Consider the following 25,948-nt stretch of genomic DNA (forward strand, 5'->3'; position numbering starts at 1 on the left):
CAAATTTTGTGGAAGGTCACCCCTCAGGCCAGCCCAATCTACAGGGTGGACCCTGGAATTGAGGGAGGGAGATAAATTCTCAGCACCTGGGCTCTGCTGATATTTCTTTTATTTCTTCTGTTAAACACAATAGGAGTTAAATAAAGGGTATCGGGTATGGCAGCTCTAGTCCCTTGGGATTCTTTCTACTGGAGAGAGCGGAGGGAACAGTGGGGGGAAGGGGACACATGTTGGGGGAGGGATTATTTAATATGCAGGTGCTTCGGGGAGAACCAAACTATTTTATCAGTATTCCCCCATGCCACTGGAACTGGTGCTTGGAGGAGGGAGTGAGATGAGTCCATCAGTCACCATCACTGTCATCACCATTGCCGGAGAGGTCAAGGACAGACATCATGGAATCAGACAGCTTGCTGGCGATTTTATCTGCAGATGAAGAAATACAGGCAATCTCTTGGTGGCTGGTTTGCCTACATCTACCTTGTTCTGCACCAAGCTCCCAAACTGGCTCACTTACTCCTCTAAACACTAAACAAAACAACTGGGGAGCTGTTGGAAACCACTGCTCAACCTCACAGGTAGATCCATTTGTCTACCTGTGAAATGATCACCCCAACATAGCTTCTATCTTGAAGTTTCAGACTTACCGGACTCCAAGTATTTTTGTCCCCTCCTAATACCAAAACAGTAATTTTCTTTTAGTGTGTTGAACTTAGCACTTTGCCATTACCCTCAAAACAAAGCTCTCATAGCAAAGGAGCAGCATGGCAGTAGGGGCTTTGAGCCTGAATGCTCATCACGCACACCTCCCATCCTCCAGACATACCCTGGTGCTCCTCAGGATGCCCCTCAGTCTCCACCTCCTCCAGGAAGCCTTCTCTGCTCACCCCTACCCAACCACCATCCCCAGGCTGGGTTAGGTTCCCTCACTGTGCTTGCTGGGTCTTCAGCATGATCACTCTGTGCTGCTGAGGTCTGTTTTCTTATCTCCCCCCCACTTCCTAATAAGACTAGGAGTTCAAGGGCAATTCATCTGGATTCCCAGGACTCAGTGTGAATCCTGGTTATGGAACACAATCTACCTCAAAGAATAGGGCTGATGGTGCCGATCAATCCTAGGTTTGCATTTTGGCTCCATCAATTACTAGTTGTCTTACATCGAATGTGTCACTTAATGTCTCTAGGCTTCAGTTTCCTCACTTATCAAATGAGGATAAGACTTTTGCAATGAGTTAGTGAAGCTAAGTATAGCATGGAGATCTGAATGGGCCAGCTACACAATGGACCATCAATAAAATGAAGAGAAGTTCTTTTGTGTATTGACATGGAAATGTCCCTAAGATATACTGAATGGGAAAACGATGGGGCAAAACTGTGTATTCAGTAGACTAGCATTTATGTAGAAAAAGAGAGCAAAGAATATAGATATTTGCTCGTGTATCTATCTCAGGAAAGGGACACAAGAAATTAATTAAGTGGTTGCCTGTGGGGGAAGGCCTGGATGACTAAGGGATGGGAGAGAGATTTTACTATATACCCTTTTTACACCTTTTAGATTTTGAATTTATTGCCTATTGATAAAGTAAAAAATAGATACAGCCTAAAAGCTACCTACACATAGAAAGTATCTGATAAATAATTAAATGGTGTCTATTTGATATGTAGAGTAGGCCAGTGGTTCTCCAAGTGAGGAACCTGTTAGAAATACAAATTCTCAGGCCCCACAGCTGACCTACTCAATTAGAAACTCTAGGGGAGGGGCCCAGAAATCTGTGTTTTAACAGACCCTGCAGGCGATTCTGATACAAGCTAAAGTTTAAGAACCACTGAGCTTGCAGCTAAGCCTCCTAACCCATCCCCGCCACCTAATCCTAGCCTGGAGCTGGACACACAGAGACATTCATTCAGGAGCCCAAATCAATGCCCCAGGAAGGACCCTTTTAGAGGTAGGGGTGGTCAGGTGCCCCCACCTGAACGCTTCTGCATCTTCTTCTTATTTTTCAGGGCAGCCTCCAGAGCCTGGCCTTGCTGCAAGGGGTCCGTCTCCATGATCTTCTGCAGCACTGGGCGGCGGTCCCCTGAGCAGACTTCCATCGCGCTGCTGTTCCTGGGGCGGTGCTCCACATTGCGTTTAGCCCACCCCACCTGATTACGGTTCGGTCTGGTGCAATACCCAGTGAGCTCTCCAATCTAGGGGGAGAGAGACAGGATAATGGTAAGCTCTTGACCCCCAGAGTACCTCCAAAGACTTCTACAGAGGTGTAGGGGCAGGCTTGGATAAGCACAGGGAGCCTGGAACCACGCGGAACTAAGCTCCAATTCTGGCTCCACCACACAGTAGCAGGTGCTAAGTTAACCTCTCAGCCTCAGTTTGCTCAACTGTCAAATGGGGGGCACAGATAATGGGTAGCTTACATGGCTTAACAAGAATAAAATGAAAAGGTAGAGTTACTTGATAAATGACAATTGGTATTACATGATTCTTTACTGATAGGGCCCTTCAAAGTCTTATTCAATTTAACAAATATTTTCTGACATCTATTTTGCGCCCAGCTCTGTGTGGGGCAATGCCAGGGACAGAGAAATGAGTCAGACTCCGTTATACCTTCAGGGAGCAACCAGGCTAAAGAGGATACAACCACCTATACAAGTCAGAGCAGAGTATGGTAACTGCCCACAGGGGATAGGAAGGATGAGTTACTGAGAGGTCACAAGTACTGATGCGGAGGGTCATTCCCAACTGAACACTGGAAAAGCACAGAGCATACTCAGGCACCAAAAAGGGTGTCCGCTCGGCAGGAGTTTTGAAAGGTCAATGTGGGTAGTAAAAGCCAATATTGACAGAAAGCTTATTGTGTGCCAGGTACCAGTCTAAGCGCACACACACATGCATATGTATATGTATGTACGTAAGTATTAACTCATTTAATCCTTGTAACAACACTGTGACAAACAAGGCACCTAAGGTCACATAGCTAGTAAGCAGTAGAGTAAATTAGAACCCAAGCAGTCTGGCTCCAGAGCTCAGGACCACCCACTATCCTATAGTGGGGAAAAGGCAAGATGGGGCTGGTCTGAGCAAAGCTACCATGCTGTACCACTCTGGGGTTGGGGCGGGGGCCACCATCCACAATATAGTATAGCTAAATGGTGTCTCTCAGAGCTGTGCAATGGGTGGCCTGAGTCTGGAACTTGTAGTACAGAGCAGGCAACTACTGCAAGTTCCTGGGGAAAATGCTATGTTCTGGGGCTTGTGGGCTCAGTGAGAAATATTATTGGAAGGTGGCCTTTAACATACAACTTTATGCTGATTTTCCTTTAAGCAACAGGGGAACCTCTGAAACTATGTGAGGATGGGAATAGTGTGATTCCTGCCACTACCAGAGTTCAGACCTCATCTTCTCTTACAGACTGACTACAGGCTACAGTTTCCTCTCTGGACTCCTTACCTCCACAATGGCCCCCCTCTTTCTGAGTGTTACCCCAGCTGCCAGAGTGATGTTCTAATATACAAACCTGACCATGTAGCTTCCATGCTTAAGAAACCCTTCTAGATTATTATGTAGTCATGAAAAATAAACGATAGCTCTTTATGTGAATCTCCAAGATGAACATATAAATGAAATAAGCCAAGTACAGATCAATATGAACAGTATGCTATTATTTGAATTAAAATACTTATCTGTATCTAATTACATGTATGTATTTGTGTATATAAATATGGCATATCTCTAAAAGGACATTCAAAAGTCTGCTAAATAGTGACTACCTCCAAGGGGACAGGATAGATGGGAGATACAAGTAGGAGAGAGACTTATTTTCACTGTATACCCTTTAATATCTTTTGAACTTTATTCCATGTGTACATATTACCCAGTTAAAAATGCAAACAAAAAGAAAAAAGTAAACAAATAAAATGAGGGGGAAAAAAACCCTTGACTCAGAAAACATAACCAACTTTCAGTGTTTTCCGGTTACCTATGATTTAAAGTGAAATTCAATGCCTTCTGTGATCTGACTCCAGACTCATCTTTCCCTGCCTCCCACCCCCCACTACGGCCCCCACACACCACTAGCAATTTCCCCAACACACCACACTCTCACCCTTTTGTGCCTTGGCATTAACATGGGCTGAGCCCCTGCCCACACGCTGCTGGCCCCCTTGCCCAGAGAACTCATCAGCCTTCAATGCGTGGCTCAAACAAGAATTCCCTGGCCCGCAAGTAATAAAGGTTAGGGCCTTCAGAGCCATGCTGTCCCAACCTCAACCTCCACCTCCAGCCCTACCCCCACCCCTACCCCATGAGTCTCCCATCACAGTGCAGATATGTGCGTCTGAAACCCTGAAGGGCAGAGATGGGGGCACTAGCATAAGAGGAGGCTGAAAAAACCTTCCAGAGTCACATCACACCCTGCAGGTTTTGAGTGGCAGGCCTCGGGCCATATGGACTTGAGCGTGTAGGTGCTGGGGAGCCATGAAAGGAATTTAGGGAGGGGAGGTGACATGGTCAGATTGGGCCATTAGAAACCACACGATATATGTCCAGGTGACTGAGGACTTAAAGCTTTACGGGAATGGTAGGGATGAAAAGAAGTTGACAGCTTCTCAAGAGATTTAGGAGAGAGAAGCCACAGGACTTGGTGACTGACAGTGGGATCCTGGATACTAGTTAGGGGGAAGGAAGAGTCATTTGCAACTTGGACAACTGAGTGGCTAGATAGTGAAACCTGTCCTGTGGGCTGGAACCAGGGCTGGGGAAGCTGCTTGAGAAAGGGCGCCTCCTCCTTGGACCTGTCATTGCTTGGCAAAGGATACACCGGGCCAGACATCCAGGAGCCCACAGGGAGGGAGTGAACCACCCACATCTCACCACATGGGAGCCAGGCAGAAGGTAATGACCACTTCCCAGAGCCCTGGGTAGAAAGGGTTGCCATGAAGAAAAGGGATATAGGTACCTTATACACGATGGTTTTATTTTCGATGGCATCTGCTATTCTCATCATCGGAGAATGGAGCAACTTGATCTCCATTTCGAGTGGGTCCATGTCACCCAACAGCTCATCAGCTTCTCCAGTGGCCAAGCCTTTAACACAACCAAAACCACTGTCAGGGCCCTAGCTCCGCCCTGCTGCCAACCCCCTGGTCAGGCCTCAGTGGAAACAACATGTGGATGCTGCCCAGAGGAGTCAAGTGGGGGAAGTTTTTCGATCCTGCTGAGAGGCCACATGACAAAAGATTAAAAGCATGGGTTTTGAGTAGGACCCTCAGATGCCTGCTGGGAGCTGGCCTCAGAGCCTGTTTCCTCATCTGGAAAATGGGAATGCCACAAGCCCTATTCATACAGGGCTACTGTGAGACACGGCAGAGGACATCTGTAATGCTCTCGCATGAGATGCTACTCTGTAAATGGCAGCCACTGGGATTCTCTCCCCAGGATTAGGACTCTCTTCTCCTCTCTCTGGCCCCTTGCCTGGAGTTGGCGTCCACTACAACTCTCTTATGTGCCCATTGCCCCGGGCCTCACTACCCTACAACTTTGCTCCCATCCCCCTCCCTGAGCCTTCTAATTCCTATTCACCCTTCTCAATCCAGCACTAGGGCCAACTCCTCCAGGAAACCCTCATCACCAACCTCTCCCCAACCCTATTCAATTTCCTGGACCTCAGTCTTTTGCCAAGATGCATTTTCAGTGATGGAGCACCTCTTGCCCTCACATCCGGCCAGGATCAGGCATCATCATAAGAATGCAAGCTCAAATCCCTCTCAACTGCCCACTTGACAGAAGAGGAAACTAAAGTTCAGAAACGGGGCTAACTCGCCAAAAGCCACATGGGGAATAAACTAGGAAGCAGGCAAGTCTTCTTGTCCTCATATATAAGCCAAGGACACTAAAAGACCCAGAGCAGAAAAACTATGGCCCTCAAGAAAAACAGAGAACCTAGAAGGCAGGTAGTCATGGCTCTCTCAACCATCCAAGAGTGTCTACAGACAGGCCCAGAGAGCACTGAGCACCTTTGCTAGGCAGGGGAGAGAAGGAAGCAGAAGCCAAAAGCCAGGGCCGCCGAGGGTAGTATCTGAAGAGAACAAACATTCTCAGGAGTTTCTGAAAGTCACACCTCTATAGCCCAGCAAATACTCATCTTAATAACAGCTAACATTTACTGAACATTTATTTACTATATGCTAGGTACTCTTGTTCTAAGTGTCTTTTACATATTAAACAAATCCTCACAACTACCTTATAGGATGGGTGTTACTATCCCTGTTTTACAGATGATGTAACTGAGACAGGGAGAAGTGAAGTAACTTGTTCAGAGTCACACAACTAAAAGGAAACAAAGCTTGGACCTAAATCCAGGCAGTCCCTAGCTTTGGCCCCCTAGTTACTTTGAGCTGGAAGAATCTTAAACAGGGCAGGAGAGCTGGTTCAAAGGCCACCTCGGACTACATCCTTTTGGCAAATGAACACCTTTCTGTGACTTGGATACCTCACTGAGCAATGAGAAGAAAGAAAGAAAATCTCGGAATGGACCTGAAATGACTGTGAAAAAGCTTAGGGCAATATTAGAAAAACAGTTTTTGAGAATAACGTCTCAGTCCCTTCCAGGTCCTGAGATGAGAATGAAACCTCACATTTCCAGAGCACCTCAGTAGGGATACTAGGTACTTGGCCAATTTCTTTTGTATCTACCAAAAGCTGACAACCACCACCACCCCACAGCCCAGATTAGAATTCTCCACCTTGCAGGAAAAGAAATTAAATTTAGAGCTGGTTAAACAACTTGCCCAGGCCAGGCGCGGTGGCTCACGCCTGTAATCCTAGCACTCTGGGAGGCCGAGGCAGGAGGATCACTTGAGGTCAGGAGTTTGAGGTTGCAATGAGCTATGATGATGCCATGGCACTCTAACCAGGCCAACAGAGCAAGACTCTGTCTTAAAAAAAAAAAAAAAAAAAACTTGCCCAAAGCCCAAGTAGGGCCAGGGGAGGAGGAGGAGGATATGCTGTCAGATCTATGTGGCTCCACTAGTGCAAGACCAACCGCACCCACCCTCTCACACTTACATTCCATGGTGTCTTCATTGGCCTGCTCGGTATCCTCGATGTCAAAGACCTCGGTCATTTCCTTAACAATCTCAGCACTGAGATGGGCAGGCAGAGTGTGGGTAGGTGGTGGTAGGGTGTAGAAGCTGATCTTCCCACTGCATTAGGAGGTGGGGGGATGGGTGGTGATGTGATTTAGAGAACAGATGACCAATCAAAGAGAAGATGAGTTCACAAGCCAGAAACAGTGAGGGACAACAAGAAAACCCAGACAGTGGCTTCTGAACAATAAGGAGTTGCTGGATAATCACTGGGCATAAAGTCCCAAGTAGGAAATGACCTGGAGTCTTGGCTGTCCCCTGCCCTGGGAGCCAGTAAATCAGGCTGTCCCACTGACTGCAATGAACATAGATGAGCCCCATTATGGAGCTGGGCTTCCAGCAGGGCTCATCCCTTACCCCTGGCTGCCACCTCACCTCACCCAGTCAGCCAGGACAGCTTTGGCTGCCTGCTCCTGACTGTATATGCCTCCCTTCTTCTTCTTCCCCAAGCGCTGGGCCACTGCAATCAGAAATTGCTCAGTGGTCTGGAACCCAGAGACACCGTAATAGTTGGAAATCTGGTGAAGGGAGGAAGGAGAGAAGTCATGAGGAAGAATGAAGAGCCCTTGGAGTGGAGCAGGGCATCAGCCAGGGCCCTACTGCATACCTCCTCCAGGTTGCAGCGCTGCAGAATGGTCTCCACTGGGGTTACAGGGTCTGCCAGCTTCTGCACGTGGACACAGTTGCGCAGGATGGTGCCCACCTCTGAGTTGGGGCCTGGGACAATGCCCGGAGCATCCAGCAGCCTGATGAACTTGTCCAGGTAGACCTCCTGCATGAATCTGGGGGGCGGGGAGAACGCCTGGATGAGTCTGGCATCCCAATCACAAAGTTGGGCTGGAAGAGCGGTGTAAAGGAGTGAGGGGAGGGTGTATTACAGACAAAGGTGGAGAGATGGAGGGCTGTGGGGAGGGGGGCTCTGGGGCCCTATAGATCTGGGGCTGATTATAATCTTGCTATTGCCATTGGGGACTGAGATGCAGGACCTTGGGCAAGCTTCTGACTCTCCAAGACCCAGTTGCTTCATCTAGGCAAAGGAGCTATTCATTAGTAGCCCAATATTGCATGGTTCTTAGAAGGCTTCAAGGAGTTAATGGGAAGCACCCAGCTGAGCACCTGGCCCACACGTAGGGTGTGCCAGGTACATGAAGGCTGCGAGATTCTTGTGCCTGGGGGAGCAATCAGAGGACGGTCCAAGATAAGGAAAGGGACAGGGGCCTTCGGGCACAGGAGTTAGGGGGAATGGTAGGGTCGACGAGTTGTGGAGTGGGGGAGCAGGCAGGTGCTTACTTGGTGACCCCAGGAACGGCTCCCACACTGCACGCACGGCTGCGCTTCAGGCTATTGATCAGGCTGCTCTTCCCAACATTGGGAAGGCCTACAAAGTAGTAGCAGATGGCTCAGGGCAGAAAAGACCCTCGGGAACATTCAGGCCAGCCTATGTGAGCGAGGCCCAGGCAGGGGCAGTGACCAGGCCACTGGGAAGCCAAAAATAGAGCCTGGCCCCCTGCCTTCCCACCCCACACGCTGACCAAGGCCCTAAAGGGTCCTTCTACCTCTCTCCTCCATTTGTGAGCATGCTAGGTAGACGATGTCCCTCTCTCTAGATGCGACACCCTCCCACCCACAACCAGCCTGGGAGAAGTGCTCAACGCAAGGCCTCGGTGACATGATCCAACAGAAGGTAGACATCAAGAAGTGTCTATGAAACAGAGAACCATCTGTTCTGGTGCATAATTCTCCCGGAGGGGAATGGGGCTCTCCTCCAGATGCTGGTCTCTCTGTGCAGCTGTCTGCTTGCCGTGTGTGCTTTTCTGTTTGGGCATCTGTGAGCCATTCTCAGCCTGTGGATGTCTTTGTGTATTTCACCGTCATTGGGTCTCATTCTCACCATTCTCTTTCTGCACGTGCTCGAATTTACATGTGTGTACGACTCTCTCATGTGTATGCCTGGGTGTACCCTTTGTGCGGGAAGGTTCTGTTCACTTCTCTTGGTAATTCTCATTCCAAATATAACTGCTTTTTCCTTTGTCTCTCTCCCAGTCTATTTCTCTATTACATCTTTGTTTCCCTGTGTATCTCTGTGCACGCCTGTATCTAAGCACCTCTTTCTCTGCCGCTCTCTCTCTAATCATCCTTTCTCGGATTCTCCCCACCCGGCCAATCGTGCCTCTCTTTGTAATTCCCTCTATGCCAACTCCTGACAATTTCGTTCTGTCCACATTCCTCCTCTCTGTGAGCTCGTCCCTGTGTATGCCCCTCTGTATATGTTTCACTGTCTCTCTAACCTGTCTCTGTTCTCTCTATGCACACACATGTATCTGTCTCCTCACAGACAAGTCTGTGTATTTGTGTCTGTGACTCTAGGTACATGATTATGTCGGAGAGTTGCAGCGTACCTGGGCACGTGTGTGTCTCCTATGGCTCTGTGTGCACTGGGGGAACAGCGTTGGGGTGAGTATGTGGGGCAAAGGCTTGGTCTGTGTGCATTTTGCCTTGGGTTTGTGTCTCTAGATGTGCCTCCTCCTCCAGGTCTGTAGTGTGGATCTGTATATGTACTAGTATCTATGTGTACACGTTCCTCTGTATCTACAGCCTTGTTCCAGCCTGTTTCTATGTATCTCTCTCTGAATCAGTCTCTATTGTTGTGTGTCTCTCTCGTTCTTTCTTTGGGTATGCATCTCTGCCTCTCTACATACGTGAGGTGTCTCTATTCTTCTTATATCTCCTTCTGCAGATCTCTGCACATGAGCCTGTCTCTATGCCCCTTTTGGCATTTCTTCCTGATTATATCTCCCTCTTTCTGCATGCCTCTATCATTTAAATTTATCTCCTCTTTCCATTCCCCAGCAGCCCTGCCATCTGGCTTCCTACTTCTTTTTCTGTCTTCTTCTGTGTCTGTTCAGGTATGCATAGCTACACCTTCTCAGTGTCCAGCTCTCTCTCCAATGTCTTTCTCTCTTGGCTTCACTTTCTATTCCTGATGATCTGTCTCTGCCTCTCTCGATTTCCCTATTCCCGTCCCACTCTCCCTCCCCCTCAGTAACCTGGGTACCAGAAAGGCCCAGGTTTGAGCCTTAGCTCTCCCTTGTCTTGCATAGGAACGAGCTCCACAAGCCCCTTTTCTCTTCTCTAGGCCTCACTGTTCTCATCGGTAAAGCAGGGATGGCAACCCTCCCTCCCACAGCTGATAGGATAAGATGGTGCCAGCTCCATGCCTGGTGGTCCATGATTCTAATACTTAACACCACAGTGGGGATTCTGAGTATGCCTTCCCACACTCAGCAATCGAAACTGCAAATCACAAACTGCTTTCTTAACCACCGTCTGCTTCTCCAAAAAGGCAACACGAAGTTCCCAGCATCCTTTCACTCAATGAAGTTCCAACCCAAGGAAGGAGCCTGGGACCCACGACTGCTTGTCAGGCCTTACCCACAACACCCACACGGATGTGGGTGTGCACTTCACCAAGGCGGCAATAGTTCCCCAGAACCCTCATGAGATTTTCAGCTCCAAAGCAGGCTCTGCTTCTCAGCTGCGACTCAGAAGCCTGATCCACTGGCACACTGCAACGATTCTGGAAAATAAGGGATATTACAGAAGAGGCATCAGGTGGGAGATGTGGTCTGAGCCCACATTTCCAATTTTCAGGGCCTCCATGTGAACCCTGAGCTCTTCGGCCTGAAACGGAAGGCTTCTCACATAGGCCCTGAACACCTGCCACTTCCCTGCTGCCCCCCTCCACTATTTTTGCGTCTCCAGCCTTCTCTGTCCCTGGCTACCTCTGCCTCAACATGTATCTCTTGCCTCCCTTGGCAAGGGCAGGATAGCGTCCTAGCTCTAGACAGGCCAAGCTTGAGTTCCAGCTCTGCCACTCACAGGCCTATGCTTGGCAAAGCCTGTTTCCCTTCTCCAGGCCTCAGCACCCTCCCTGCCTATGCAGGGATGAGATGGTGGCTGGCCCACAGCCTACCTTCCCTTGATTCCTCACATAGGACAAAGCCACCCCAGCCTCCATCTCTTTACTTCTGATGCCACTTCCTCTGCCCAGAATGCCCTCTCTCCTCTTTCTCTTCCGTTACTTACACATCACAGCGCTGTTTCTAATCTCACAAAACTGGAATTAGCCCAGACGAGGTGGCTCATGCCTATAATCCTAGCACTTTGGGAGGCTGACGTGGGAGGATTGCCTGAGGCCAGTAGTTCAAGATCAGCCTGAGCAAGAGCGATATCCTGTCTCTACAAAAAATAGAAAAATAAGCCAGGTGTGGTGGCGGGCACCTGTAGTCCCAGCTACTCAGGAGGCTGAGGTGGGAGGATTGCTTGAGCCCAAGAATGTGAGGTTGCAGTGCGAGCTATGATGACGCCGCTATACTCTAGCCCAGGCAACCAAGCCAATACCCTGTCTCCACAAAAAAAAAAAAAAAGGGTATAGCATTAAAGTGGAATACAAATGAAATACAGCTGTTAGAAAAGAATGCTTATCACATTTTTGCCATCAAAAAGCCAAAAAATTTGTAAATGAGATATCATGTTTCTCAAAGATTGAAAAGTTTAATGCTAGCAAGTAGTTGGCAAGGGTGTAGGGAAAGAGGCCCTCTCACAAATTCATCTACCTCACTGGTGGGAGGATAAATTAGTACAGGTTTAAGGAGCGCAATTTGTCAGTGTCTAGAAAAACGTAAAATGCATACAAAACCTAGGACCCAGCCACTGTGCCTCTCAGTCCCTCACCTACACAAACACTTGCCCACATGACAAAGGAGACATGTGTGAGGGCATTTGTGAGAGCCCGGGTTATAACAACAAAAAAACTGGAAACTAATTTTATTCATCATCAAAAAGGTGCATCTCTATAGAAAGATCTCCCAGAGGGAAAAAAATCAAGTTGCAGAATGACCTACATACCTCCAAACAGTATTTCCTCTTTATATATATACGCATCTATGTATATACAAAACACAGAATAAAGTCTGAAAGGATACACACCAAACTGACAATGGTGGTTACCTCTGGATAAGGACAACAGAAAGTGGAATTAGGGAGACTGGTAAAAGGGTATTTAAGCTTTATGTGTATTTGATTTGATTTCTATTTTATTTTTTAATAAGGTTAACACCTGGTACAAAATTGAAAAAAAAGTCCTCCAGCACCCAATTTCTCTCCCTAACAGCCACCGACGTTTCTATGATACCTTAATGTCCTACAATGGAAATGTATTTCTGTATTAATAATATAATTGGAAAGCAGTGTGATTTGTTTAAAAGAGAAAAATGAATGGAGATATATATTTTTTTAAGTTAACAAGTAGTTAAATGTATTTTCAAAATTTCCTGTAGACAATATGGATTATCCTCACAGCTGAAAAAAAAAATACTTCCTGAAAAGTGATAATATAAGAAGGAGTTAAGTGAAAGCAATATTAAGAAGTCACGCAATAAAGCCAAAAGCTCATAGTGGAAGGCCTAGTTCAATTACTAAAGGGTGGTCCTGGTGCATGTTATGACCCCCCAACATTGGCCCCAAGCTACCTGGAAAGAGGCTAGATGCCCCTGGCCCCACGCTTACCAGATTCTTGATCTGATGCTGGGTGCTGGCCTTGAAAGCCACAGTTGGCAGCTCATTCTGAAGGTACTCCAGCCACTTCTCCACAACCTCCTTGGGGACCAGGTCTGAGGAAAATAGGAACAGATGGGGCTAGTAAGGAGAACACATCTCCAAAGACATATCCACCCACACCCAAGCCTAGGCCCACCTCCCACCAACAGGTCTCTCTGCTGGCCCTGTCAGTCCCTGTCCAGTCCCCAAGTTGGAATTAGAAAGAACAGTCTGATCTATGGGGCCAGTTGGCCCTCCCTGAGGGGGCCTCTGTTCCCTCGGGGGAAAGGGGCAAACTGGCTGTTTGATCTCCAACCTTCTAAGACAGAGTTACCAGGGCACCTGGATCATTCAAGGTTGGGCCAAATGTCAAGAATAACCCTAATAAGAATGGCTACCATGTGTAAAGTACTGACCATGTAACAAGCACTTTATCATTAATTCTCACAACAAATCTATAAGGTTGGGACATTCCTGGGCCATTTTACAGCTAGAGAAATGGGAGTTCTCAGAGGCGACATGACCTGTGCAGTATCTCAAAGAAAACAGCACAGGTGGGATGAGACCCAGACCTGAGTGATTCCTGAGATCCATATTCTCCTCTGCACCAGTCTCTGGGTTCCAGCTTGGGGGAGAGGGGAGCTTTCCAGGATTTTCCAGTCACAGAGAAGGCTCAAAATGGCAACAACAGGGGACTAAAAGGCAAACAGGCTCAGACTCCACTCCCAACTTGTGCTGCACTGTGTGTGTGTGTGTGCATGTGTGTGCGTTCAGACAACATTCCTGGCTTTGAAAATTGAAACAAGAATTTCTTTTTTTTTTTGAGACAGAGTCTCGCTCTGTTGCCCTGGCTAGAGTGCCGTGGCGTCAGCCTAGCTCACAGCAACCTCAAACTCCTGGGCTTAAGCGATCCTACTGCCTCAGCCTCTCGAGTAGCTGGGACTACAGACATGCGCCACCATGCCCGGCTAATTTTTTCTATATATATTTTTAGTTGGCCAGCTAATTTCTTTCTATTTTTAGTAGAGACGGGGTCTCGCTCTTGCTCAGGCTGGTCTCGAACTCCTGACCTCGAGCGATCCACCCGCCTCGGCCTCCCAGAGTGCTAGGATTACAGGCGTGAGCCACCGCGCCCGGCTGAAACAAGAATTTCTACCTGGCATGACTATTATAAATACCAGTGAGTTGCTGGGTCTCAGTGTCTGGTCCAAGTTAGACTTTCAAGAAGGCCTGGTTCCTTCCCTGTCTTACCCAATCCCGCCCAACACCTACCAATCTTGTTCAAGACCAGGACCAGCTTCTTGTTGCCCTCTGCCCGCAGGACAGACTCCTCCATTTGGAAGCAGCGGCAGCCCAATGGGTCTCTGGCATCCAGGACTTCCAGAAGCACATCAGAGTATTCCACCACCTGCAGGGCAGAAGACAGAGGGATGAAGGCAGGCAAAGGATTGGGTAGTAGTTACACAGGCCTGTGAAAGAAAAGGTCTACATCTCGTTCAGGAAAAACAGAAATGGGACTGGATTGAGACCCTCCCCAAAAGGCCTTAAAAAATGGATCCCTGTACCTTACGGAACTCCTTGTAATAAGCCTTCCTTGTGGCCTCATCATCCAGCTGAGGGAACATATTTAATTCCTGTAAAACTTCCTCCTAAAGGACAAAAAAACAGAATGGTCCAGAGGACGACAAGGAGAAAGAGAGGGACAGAGCCAGGGCTTTGTAAACCATAGGGGACTTGGGAAGCCAAGTGAATCTCAGCCCACGGAAACATAGCTTTGACCAACCAACAAAGCCAGGAGCTAGAAGAACGGCCACATCCACGTGGTGCATGGTGTGCCTATGTACACGCATGTGTCTGAGCACCAGCTGGAGGCCTCAGTGTGCACATGGGTGTGGAACGGAAGAATGGGAGAGGGAGGTGTGAGAAAAACAATCTATGGGGGACATGGAACGAGGCAGGCAAAATATGTACTGTATATCAGAAAAGGAAGTGTGACTTGGCAAGTGTGTATTCTGTGTGTGAGACAAGAACATCTGCCAGAAAGGCAGCAAGAAGCCCAAGAAGGAAGATGACACCCCCTCACATATTCTCCTCTCTGTCTCTCAATCATCCCCTCATATTCTCACTTCCTGTCCCCCTACCCATGTCCGCTAGTCACACCTCTCCCAGCCCCTGACCCCACTGCTAGCCCCAGTCTCTGTGTTCAAGCTTGGAAGAGAGGAGCTCTCCGGGGATGTCCAGTCCCAGGTAAGGCTCAAAATGGCATTTTATCTCCCACTCTTCCTCTCTCCCTCGGTTCCCCCGTTTTCTATCCTTTCTGTACTGGTTCCCTCCTTCCCCTCCAACAACCTTACATTCTCCCTCTTTCCCTGCCACAGAACAGTACAAGTCGCCTTTGCGCAAACCCACAGCAGTCCCACCCAGGGGCAAGGGGGGTTTTCTTACCTTGTGCTCAAACTCCTCCTGGCGCCTCAGGACATCCTGACAGTAAGTCTCCACGGTCCTGCGTCTTTGTCTCTCCTGCTCCCGGGCAGCTTGCTGCTTCTCCCTCATCTCCCCAACCTAACAAGTGAACACACACTGACACTGTAGCTGACTGGGTCTGCAGTCTAAGGGAAGGATGGGTGACAGACAGAGGAAACAGTGTGACATGGCAGAGGTGGGAGGAGCAGGGGCATAGGAAGGAGACAGATATTAATTACAGCAGGAGATGAGGATTTGAGAGAAAGAGAGAGAGATGAAGAGAGGGAAAGAGTGGCAGAAAAAATAAAAACGGGGTGTGTGAAGCAGAAAGAGAATGCATTCTAGACAGAACTAATTAAGACCAGAGGCGGAAAGACGCCAAGGTCCTGGGATGTTTCATCACTTAAAGAGCAGGAAGAGGAAAGAACAGCAAGAGACTGCAAAAGACTGGTCAAAGAGGACGAAGAGTGAGGTCAAAGACCTCTATGAGAGTGAGATGACAAGAAAGTCAGAGTGCTTCAAGGAAAGCATGGTCCCAAATGCTGAGCACTCCACTAAGATGAGGGAAGAAAACCATCCGTGAATGTGATGGCAGGGAAGGCACTGGCGAGGCCAGCAGGGGTAGTTTCAGTGGAGCAGAGTGAGCATAAGCCAGACAGCAATGGGCTGGGAGGCAAGGGGGAGGTGAACAAATGGAGACACTAAATCCACTATCAATGTAACCTCTCTCTTTTCCCCCTTCCACAAACAGCCCCAACAACCCTAATAACTCTGGCCTTTGCCCTTCCATCCAACACTTCTACAGACCTGGCATTCAAGCAGGGCCCTATCTCTCCCCCAAGGTAAAGTGCTTACCCTCTTCTTCTTTAATTCAGCCTCTCGATTAGGATGATCATTGGAGTGAACAATCTGGGGAGTCATGGGCACTTTGGAGGCTGCTTTCTTCCCATTTTGCTTTGCAGGCTGGTCATCACACAAGAGGAAAAAAAATAAAACAGAGGTAATCAACCCATGGAAATCATCCCCTCCCACCCCTACCCCAAGGAAGAGGGGACAGAGGTTAAAGCTACTCAGGGAAGTGTAGTTGTGTAGTTGCTGGGAGGAGAGGAGTGGGCAAAAAGGGCTCTGTCCCCAGAGATCTTCCATCTGGCTGGGAAGAGCCCCCCTCCCCTAGCCAGGCAGAAACTGACTGAAGAACTCGGTGTGGAGGGGGGTACAACTGGCAATGTTTCCTAAGGCCCAGGGAAAAGCATTCCAGATAAGTAGCTCTCAAAATGTGGTCCTCAGACCAGTAGCACTGGGGAACTTGCTAGATACACAAATTATAGGATGCTGTGCCAGATCTACTGAATCAGAAACACTGGGGTGGGGCTCAGCATCTTGTGTTCTCACTAGCCCTCAGGGCTGGTTAAAGTTTCAGAGCTTTACTCACACTAAAATGTGAGCACCCAAGCCTTCTCTGGACCACAACTTCTTCTCACTGCTCTATTCCAAGCCTCTTACCCACACCTTTCCCAGTAGGACCAAGAGACCCAAGAACTAGGGCCAAAAGTGATGTTTTGGCCTCCCTCCTCCCTATAAGAAACAGAGACTTCGGAATCAGAAAGACTCAAGCCCCAGCTGCATTACCTTGAACCTAGGAACTTTCTCACTGAGGAAGTTTCCTCATCTAAAAAATGGAGATGATAATCCCTACCAAGGTAAATCAAGCACAAAGCAACATATGGCTTGTGGTGGGAACTTCATAAACGCTGCTGATTCTCTGCTGCAGCCACGCAGAAAAGGGCAGGAAAGTGAGATCCACTGATTCCAATGTGGTATTCTGTCCAGAGTCATCCAGTATCTACTGGGTTTTGTGGGCCTCTCCCGGGCAGGCAACGTGTTCCTGACCTTACCCCCAGCAAGGAGCATATTGTACCTGAGGGTAGAGCCAACTTACCTTCTTGCAGCCTTTGGAACCTTTACCTGGCTTTTTATTTTCTACAAAAGAAAAAAAAACAAATAAATAAAAGAGCCATCGTCCACCAACCCAACATTTGTTGACAACTTAATCAAGGCCAGGCCACACTGGGAACCTAGGAAGCCTCAGACACCATCTCTGTCTTTATCCAGCACAAGACAGAGATACAGATGGCAACAACAGTGTCAAGAGGAAGTACAGGATAGACTACATCCAACATTATTTCAATGCAAACTCACACCTTCTGAAGGGAATTCTGTAAAGAGAGTGACCTGAATGTGTGTTTGTAACTCCTCTCCCCCACCCAGCCCCAACTTCCTGCTGGGGGCAACTCAATAATTTCAGTGCCAGGCTGAGGTGAGAGAGCTGGCAGCATGGGAAGGTAATCTGAGGGGTCCTAGCCAGCTAAGCCTGGGCAAATGCCCTCAGATGTGGGGAAATAACTATCCATTCCTGCTGATCCTGCTCAGACCATTGCCTCCAAAGGGTCTTGACCTACTCTAAACTGCTGCCTCCCTTGGACACAAGAAGGAGAGCGCTGCCACTTCTTCAATCGTGCCCTAACAAGGCCCAGGAACTTAAGAGGCCTCACCGCCCCTCCCTTCAATGAGAAGTCCCATCTGTCATCCCCTGCACAGCCAGACTATTGGGAAAGAATGGCTTCCCTTAATCTCATCACCTTCAAGGGGGTAAAGGAGTTCCTCGAGAGGGAGGAGGTTCTACAAGGTCAGAATACATACAAACAAATATTTGAGCAACTCAAGATTACCACGCAGACAACAGGCTCCACAATCACATCAAGTGGCTCCCACTGAAGCAGAGTTAACGTGGGAAAAAGAAGTTAAATACTAGTACAAATTCTTAAGGAGATTCAAGAAGATACTTCAAAAAATTACCCAAAACTTGACAGTGAATTTTTAAAACTTCAAAAGCCAGACACGGTGGCACACAACTATAGCCCCAGCTATGCAAGAGGCTGAAACAGGAGGATCTCTTGAGCCCAGGAGTTGAACCAGCCTGGGCAATATAATACCACATCTCTTCAATAGATGTGGTGAAAAACAGAACAGAAGCTAGAAGACCAAGAGAGAGAGCTTACTTAAGACAGAACAAAAATCCAAAGAAATGGAAATGATGAGTGAAAATATAAAATAAAATACGGAGAATGCACCCAGGAGAGCTAATATCTAAATAACAGGAATTCCTGAAAGAAAAAAGACACAAAGAGAAGCAATAATTTTCTTAAATAACAGATGCAAGTTCCTTAAGTTGAAGATAGGCCTGAGGTTTTTCAGACTGGAAAGGCACAGGGAGCATCAAGGTTAACAACCAAAAAGACATACTCTGGGCATGTCCTAGTGAAATTTCTGAACTCCAAGGATAAAGAAACAAAAATTCCAAACAGGAGTTTTCAGCAAATGAGAAAGAAGCAGACAGCCTTCTCAAATCTACCACTCTAAAAACTTAAGATGGAAGAAAAACTATTACAAATTTCTGAGAAAAGGGACTGTGTTCCAAGCCAAACTCTTCTACCTGACCAATAGATTACTCTTATGTGAAAGTAAGAGAAAAACATTTTCAGATATACAAAGATTACCACCTGTGTTTCCTATCTCGTAAAACTACTGGCAAAAATAAAAATTAATTCAGAATACAGATCTCAAGCTAGAGGAAACAAACAGTGGTGGGCAAGGAATCTATTAAAACTTATCCAGCCGGGCGCGGTGGCTCACGCCTATAATCCCAGCACTCTGAGAGGCCGAGGCGGGAGGATCGCTTGAGGTCAGGAGTTCAAGATGAGCCTGAGCAAGAGCAAGACCACGTCTCTATATAAAAATAAATAAATAAAATAAAACTTACCATTAATTCTAAAAAAGAAAGCTGTTTCCTAGCACTCTGGGAGGCCAAGGCGGGAGGATCGCTCAAGGTCAGGAGTTCGAGACCAGCCTGGACAAGAGCGAGACCCCATCTCTACTAAAAAATAGAAAGAAATTATCTGAGCAACTAAAAAAATATATATATAAAAATTAGCCAGGCATGGTGGTGCATGCCTGTAGTCCCAGCTACTCGGGAGGCTGAGGCAGAAGGATCACTTGAATCCAGGAGTTTGAGGTTGCTGTGAGCTAGGCTGACACCACGACACTCTAGCCAGGGCAAAAAGAGCGAGACTCTGTCTAAAAAAAAAGCTGTTATGTGGCTAAGAACTATAAGACATGCTAAAAAAGGATTCTTAAAATCCAACAAGCATATGTATCATAAGGAAATAGCTCAGAACTAAAACACCAAATTACTTCCACAAAATCCAGGAATCAATCAATATAGGTTGGAAAAGCAAAAGCATGAAAGCATGCTAAAAGGTTTTGCTTTGGAAGGGTAGGATACAAATAGTCATTATTTAGCTTTGGTAAAGTGATAGAGAAAAATAAGGCAATAAGAGGAAACAAACAATCAATTAAGATGTAGAAATCTGACCAGACATATTAGATCCCACAACAAACAAATGCAAATGTGCCGAATTTCCCTGCTTAAAAAAAAAACCAAAAACACAAAACAGACCCCAAGTCTCCTTTTCTTCCAAAGTACTCGTGTTGCAACAAAAAAGAATGTGGGGTTTGGAATGAACCAGGTCTGGCCATTTTACTCAACCATTTCCATCTGCTTAACTTCCTTGGAAACTGAGCGCCTGCGCTGGATACAGGCACACAATGAAAGAAAATACGTCACTTAGAGAGGAAAAGCATCTGCTTCAGAGGGGAGAAGGGAAGGGGGAAGGAGAAAACAGGAAGAGAGGAGGGGTGCAGCCAGTCCACCCCCTCACAGCAAAACAGCACTCAGGAGCCTCTGCTCATCGGTTATTCAACAGCTTCAGAAAGAAAACAGCTACCATTTTATTATAGCCAGCAGCCTGAGGTTCTTATTCTGGCTGAACAACAACCTAGCTATGACCTTGAAGGATTTTTTTAAATCTCTCTGAGCCACAATGTCTGCATCCACCAACAACATCTATGCCTAAAACTACCAGTTCTCTTAGGTGTTGATCAGTGACTTGGGTGGGACAAAGGAAATATACGCAACCTAAACATTTGTACCCCCATATTATGCTGAAATAAAAAAGAAAAAAATTTAAAAATAAAGAGTATGAGCAAGGAAAAAAAAAACCCACCAATTCTCAATCAATACTCAAAGACAGATCTCTCCATTCATTCATCCCTCATCTCCCATACTCCCACCCCCAGATGTCCCTGTATACCCACTGTTGCTATGACTGCATCCCCCCACCCTCCGTCTGTCCTTGCATCAAACTTCCCACGATGCCCTCTGAAACTGCCAGTTGGGTGATCAAGCACTCATATAATTCTTCAGCCTCTCCCTGGAATCAATTCCCCAACCTCTTGCCTTGAGACTTGGCTTTCCCAAGGCCAATGCTTCGTTTGCAGGCCTCTCAAAAGGCACATGGTTATCCTAGGGCCAGTAGGTAGGGAAGGTGTCCTCTGGATTCACCATTGCCAAACTCAGACTATTTCTTCCTCTCGTTAAAACGGGAAAAAAATAGGATTAGAAAACCCCTGCTCTTTTTGAGGCCCCCACCATGCTGCCATGCCTGTCATCCATGAGTCACTTTTTCTCATTTATTGAAGCATCTGGCTCATAGCTTTACTTTCGATCCAACTCCTGCCACCACCAACCTGGGTGACTTTGGAGATCACTGGGCAACTCTTCCAACAAACCATGTTTCCCACTTCCTTGACATCCTCACCTCCAGGGATCTCCACGCCCTCTTTTTAAATAACCACTCAAAAATGTACAACAGTTAAAACTGGCCAGGCAGGGTGATGCATGCCTGTAGTCCCAGTTACTTGGGAGGCTGAGGCAGAAGGATCACTTGAGCCCAAGAGGTTAAGTCCAGCCTAGGTAACATAGTGAGACCCTATATCTTGAAAAAAAAATTGTGTTTGAATACTCTTTGAAAGACTCCTTGACAACCTTTCCAGACATAATCATTAACATCAGAGTCCAAGGTATCCCTAGCCCAGAGCACAGAGAGCTGCACCACACAGTACCTCTCCCCATCTTCCCCAGCAATCAATTCCAGTTAGTCTGATCATTATTTAGTTGCAATTTACCAGTGAATGTCTTTGTTTTGTGTGCACATAGAATGTTTTTCCATTTAATTTTCATCATTTCCCCCACTAATGTAGATGTATAGGATTATTCTTTATTTTTAACAGGTAACAGTCATATGGTTCCAAAATAAAAAGATATATTTTGAGAGGTCTCCCTCCCACACTCATCCCTATCCATTGCAGTCCCCTCACCGCCACAAGAAACCACTTTATAAGTTTACCATGCATCAGTTTCTTTTGCAAATAACAATATATATTCTTATTTTCCCCCATTTTCTCCCATAAAAGGTAACATACTATAGTCCTGTCAGCCAACTTGCTTCTTTCACTTAACAAATCATGAAGATCTTTCATCTAATAGTCTTTCCATACAATACAGCCAAGATTCTTATGTATGCGTTATATCCTACTTTAAACAGCTAATTATTCTTTTTCATCATTATCAATATTTTTATTATCTGGTATTAGAGGTTCCTAAATAATTAATCTTGTTCATTTTCCTTGTGTTACTTGTAAATATAATTATTTTCTTTTAGTATTAACAGTATGATTCTTGACGAAATTTCTTATGATTTTATGAAGAAAATGTATTGAATTTTTTTTCACCAAGCCCTCCATAGACGGGACCACCATGCACATAGAAAACAGGACCATTCCTAGCACTCTGGGAGGCTGAGGTGGGTGGATTGTTTGAGCTCAGGAGTTCGAGACCAGCCTGAGCAAGAGCGAGACCCCCGTCTCTACTAAAAATAGAAAGAAATTATCTGGACAACCAAAAATATATATAGAAAAAATTAGCTGGGCATGGTGGCGCATGCCTATAGTCCCAGCTACTCGGGAGGCTGAGGCAGAAGGATTGCTTGAGCCCAGGAGTTTGAGATTGCTGTGAGCTAGGCTGATGCCATGGCACTTTAGCCTGGACAATACAGTAACACTGTCTCAAAAAAAAATTTTTAATAAAAAAATATTAAAGAAAAAAAATAAAATAAAACCCAGGACCATTGGGTTGTGTAATCCTCATCCAGTCCACCCAATGTGCTATCCAAATATTATCATTTTCTATGTGGACCATGGCAAGAAAAAGGCAAGGAAGCACAGAAGCTGACCTGCCCTGACACCCTTGCCTTCCCTTTTATAAGGGACAATCTGTGTGTCACATTTGTCTTCTCTTTCTATGGTGTAGGCATCACGGTGGGAGGAGGGGGAACTGAGTCAGCACTACTGAGACACTCCGGAGCCCAACACATAGTAAGTACACCAAAGGACCATGCCTGGTTATGCTGAGCCCTCAGGACACAACAATGGATCAGGTGTAGAAGAGACAGACCCAACCATACAACATCCATGGCCTGTGAGTGTACAGAGTGGAAACCAAGGGAGGCGGTTAACAGGGAAGGATTTCCAGAGAAAGTGAGGTATAGTTGAAATCTGAAAAACAAGCAAAAGCTATACAGTTCAAGAATGAGGGGGACGGGAGGGAAAGAGTCCTGAAGGTAGAAGGAACAGCAACTCGTCCACATGGTCTGTTTTCCATTTAAGAAAACGCCAAAGCTTAAGAGAAGTCAGACAACAATTTGGTGGCAGGACAGTGTATGTATCCTGGGGGGTTAAATTCCAAAGTGAAATGAAGAAGCTAAATTTTTCAAGCCAATACTTAGAATACTTACAGAGTGCTTATTATGTGTGAGGCACTGTTCTAAGTATTTTACTTCTGCTAACTCATTAAATCCTCGCAAAAACTATTAGGTAGATACTATTAATATAACTACCTCTGTTTTATAGATAAGGAGACTGGAGTTAAGTAACTTGCCCAAAGCCACACAGCTAGTAAGTAGGAGAGCTGAGATTCAAAACCAGTCTGGCCCCAGTGTCCACGCTCTTAGCCACTGGTACAATTTATGGTATTAACTTAAAGGTACAACTTATAAAGAAAAATGTTAGGACATGTCAGGATTACAAGCAGTGTGATATGGTGTTTACTGCTATTCATCTCAGATCCAGTCATTGTAACCTTACTGAGCCTCAGTTTCCTCATCTGTAAAATGGGAATAGGGGATAAGGGAGCATTACCTTACAAGGAAGTCAGGAGTTCAGCAATGATACCATATGTAAAAGACCACACGAAGTGATCTGGAACATACTGAGCAAATTTTAAAAGTTGCTGTGAAATACTATGAATATTCATTAAAAGCACAGGATTGGGAGGGGTGGTAAAGGAAACTCACTGTGTCTAAGTTTCATCATGACGACGATGAGCTTGAAAGCAGTTAAGTTCAAATCTGCCTGCTTTCTTCCTGTCAGAATGAGAGGAGAAACAATTTGAAGACAGAGCTGGGAACCACAATGCCACAAGCCCCCAAAGGTAAAATAGAATAAAGAGCATGATGAGAAAGCTCTAACAATTAGGGAAACTGGGAGAAGGGGCTTTATTGGAACTAGGACCTGGTATGGCTTAGGCCACACAGGGAAGGCAGTGTCCCACTACCTAAAGGGAGGGATAGGCCTAAACCTCTCTTCCTGGGCGGAGTCAGTGCCTCAATACATCAGACGGGGGTGGGGGGGTGGGTCCTTCATCCTTAATCCTTCACCCTGTAGTGTTAGGCAAGGTTCTAGTGCTAAATCCGTCCACGCTGAGGCGAGACGGGCATACAAGGTTCGTCTGTTTCTACGGGAGGTGATAATAGTGTCTCTTTTCTAGATGATAGGAGATTCTGTAGCTCATCTACCCTGGGAGAGGTAGGAGGGAGATATAGATTCCAGGAGTCTACCCTGAGGAAAAGGCGCCCGAGAACAGAGCTTCTTACCTGGGTATCTACGTGGACTAAGGTGAGTGCAAAATCTTGGAGGAGAGGGGAAAAATCTGTGCCTATTATGTGCCCAAGTCTGTACCTCAGCAATTGGGGGAGTGAGGGGCTTACTATCTGTCCTACTCTGGGGTACAGAGAAACTAAAGAAGCACACACAGCAGCTATGTGCCATCTCTGCTGCATAGAAGAGAAGCACAGGTGTACATCTCTAAATCATGGGGAGGGAAGAGGAAAGGTCCTGGGTCTCTCTACCCTGGAGAGGGTCGACTGTGCTATGAGGTGACATTAGGGCCACAGTAACAAAGACAGAAACTGTGCAACTTTGGATGAGTGGGGTCCGCACCTCACCGGCAGTGAGCTATTCTAGACCTTTCCATGGTAGGTAGACTGGGACAGTTTATGTATCTTTTATGTGGGTTGAAGTCAGCAGCAAGCTAAAATGGAAGGGAGGGCATAGGGACTCTAGTCCTCTGCATGGGTGAGGGGTGGAGGGGGTAGCCAATGCAGCTATAAATTCAACAGAGTAGCCCTTACATTTGGTGTGGGGGGGTCTGTGATTTTACCCTGGGTGGAAAGAGATCTGAGCTCTTCTACCTTGGGTAAGGGGGGAGCCCATATACACTGCGCTGCACTGCAGGGTGATGAGTGATGTCACTGCCTCTCAACATTACAGGGAGGGGAAGCTGCATTTCTGCTCCTATGGAGTCTCTCCCTTACTACATTTGTTGATTCTAAATCCTTGTGGGGGAAATGATCTGTGTCTACCTCAAAATGGTGGGGAAAAATCTGAGCTCCTCTACCCCAGGGGGCCCCTCAAGGCCCTGCCTGTCTCTTTGTAGATTAGGGTCTGTTCCTCTTTGCTGCGAGGCACTCTGGGGGTTGGGCCTTTACAAATTCGGTAAAACACTGTCTCTTTACAGAGGTAGGGATTAGGTCCCATTCTCCACAATGGGGACTCACTCCGGCCTAGGAGGGGGAAATTGGCTTGGTTCCCCATAGGCTGAAGCCTGCGCCTCCAACCACTTAGGGGAGGGGTGATCTATGGTCTCTGCAGGAGTAGGGGCGGGGCTTCCATCAATTACTCTGCAGGAGTTGGGGAGGTCTCTAGATCTCTACACGAAGGGGAGGGGGATCCCTCCCTCTGCATATTACATGTTTCTAAGCTCCTCTATACTGGTGTTGGGGGGAATATAGCAAAGCCTCTGTCCTGAGGGAGTTGCTGCCTCGAGGATGTCGTAAGCCAAGCCGAAGAGGTGATTTAAGCCGGGAAGAAGTATCTGCGCCACTCAGCTGAGGAGGGGGATATGTCTCTATATATACGGTTGGGGTCGATGACGCCACACCTTTGGTGGGTCGACGCCTGTCTACACGGGGGAGGGGAATGCGGAATGGAGCCTCACTATCCTGAAGGGAGGAGGGCGATCAACGCTTGTCCACACAAGTGAGGCCTGTGCCTCTCAACACTGTGTCCAGGGTCTACACCTTTCTAGGTGGGGCGAAGCTGGGCCCTTCTACCCCGAGAGAACGCAGTTCGATGCGTCTCCACGTGCGGAGCGATCTCTGCCCCTCTTCTGGGCCCTCCTACCCTGGAAGGGAGCCGGCTGTCTAGCTCTCTATTCCAGGCTGGCAGGCATGTCTGGTTTCACCTGCAATAAACGATCCTAACCGCCTGGCGGGTTAGGTGAGCGCTCACCGTGAGAAAAGAGGAGAGCAGTCTCTTACCTACACTTCCGGCGAGGATCTGAGCGGAGAGGGTACCACAACTCCGCAGGCCCAGGAGATGCGTTCGCGCCGCTAGGCTCCGACTTCCGGAACGCCGACTCGCGGCCCACAGTTCCGTCCGCCGTGCCGC

At 47.1% G+C, this 25,948-nt stretch overlaps 1 protein-coding gene across 1 annotated transcript; it reads right to left on the reverse strand.

The window, feature by feature from the left end:
• Positions 1 to 92: 92 nt before the first annotated feature.
• Positions 93 to 25,922, reverse strand: GNL3L (G protein nucleolar 3 like). Its single transcript, XM_045537599.1, has 16 exons — positions 25,819 to 25,922; positions 23,515 to 23,583; positions 17,145 to 17,185; positions 16,061 to 16,168; positions 15,188 to 15,304; positions 14,308 to 14,391; positions 14,015 to 14,150; positions 12,713 to 12,816; positions 10,577 to 10,721; positions 8,435 to 8,522; positions 7,752 to 7,926; positions 7,520 to 7,662; positions 7,065 to 7,201; positions 4,957 to 5,084; positions 1,971 to 2,190; positions 93 to 426 (listed from the first exon to the last, which is right to left on the reverse strand). The coding sequence occupies exons 2-16, from the start codon at positions 23,531 to 23,533 to the stop codon at positions 344 to 346; spliced, it is 1,728 nt and encodes a 575-aa protein (XP_045393555.1). The 5' UTR covers positions 23,534 to 23,583; positions 25,819 to 25,922; the 3' UTR covers positions 93 to 343.
• Positions 25,923 to 25,948: the final 26 nt, after the last annotated feature.

This window comes from Lemur catta, chromosome X, assembly GCF_020740605.2.
Source record: "Lemur catta isolate mLemCat1 chromosome X, mLemCat1.pri, whole genome shotgun sequence".
Classification (NCBI taxonomy): domain Eukaryota; kingdom Metazoa; phylum Chordata; class Mammalia; order Primates; family Lemuridae; genus Lemur; species Lemur catta.

Bases quoted from the DNA above. Each gene is read 5' to 3' on its own strand.
- GNL3L (XM_045537599.1), bottom strand. The intron at 7,202-7,519 runs GTGAGGTGGCAG...CTCCTAATGCAG, and splicing joins GTCCTGGCTGACTGGGTGAG to TGGGAAGATCAGCTTCTACA. The intron at 427-1,970 runs GTGGGGGCACCT...CTTCATCTGCAG, and splicing joins GAAGATGCAGAAGCGTTCAG to ATAAAATCGCCAGCAAGCTG.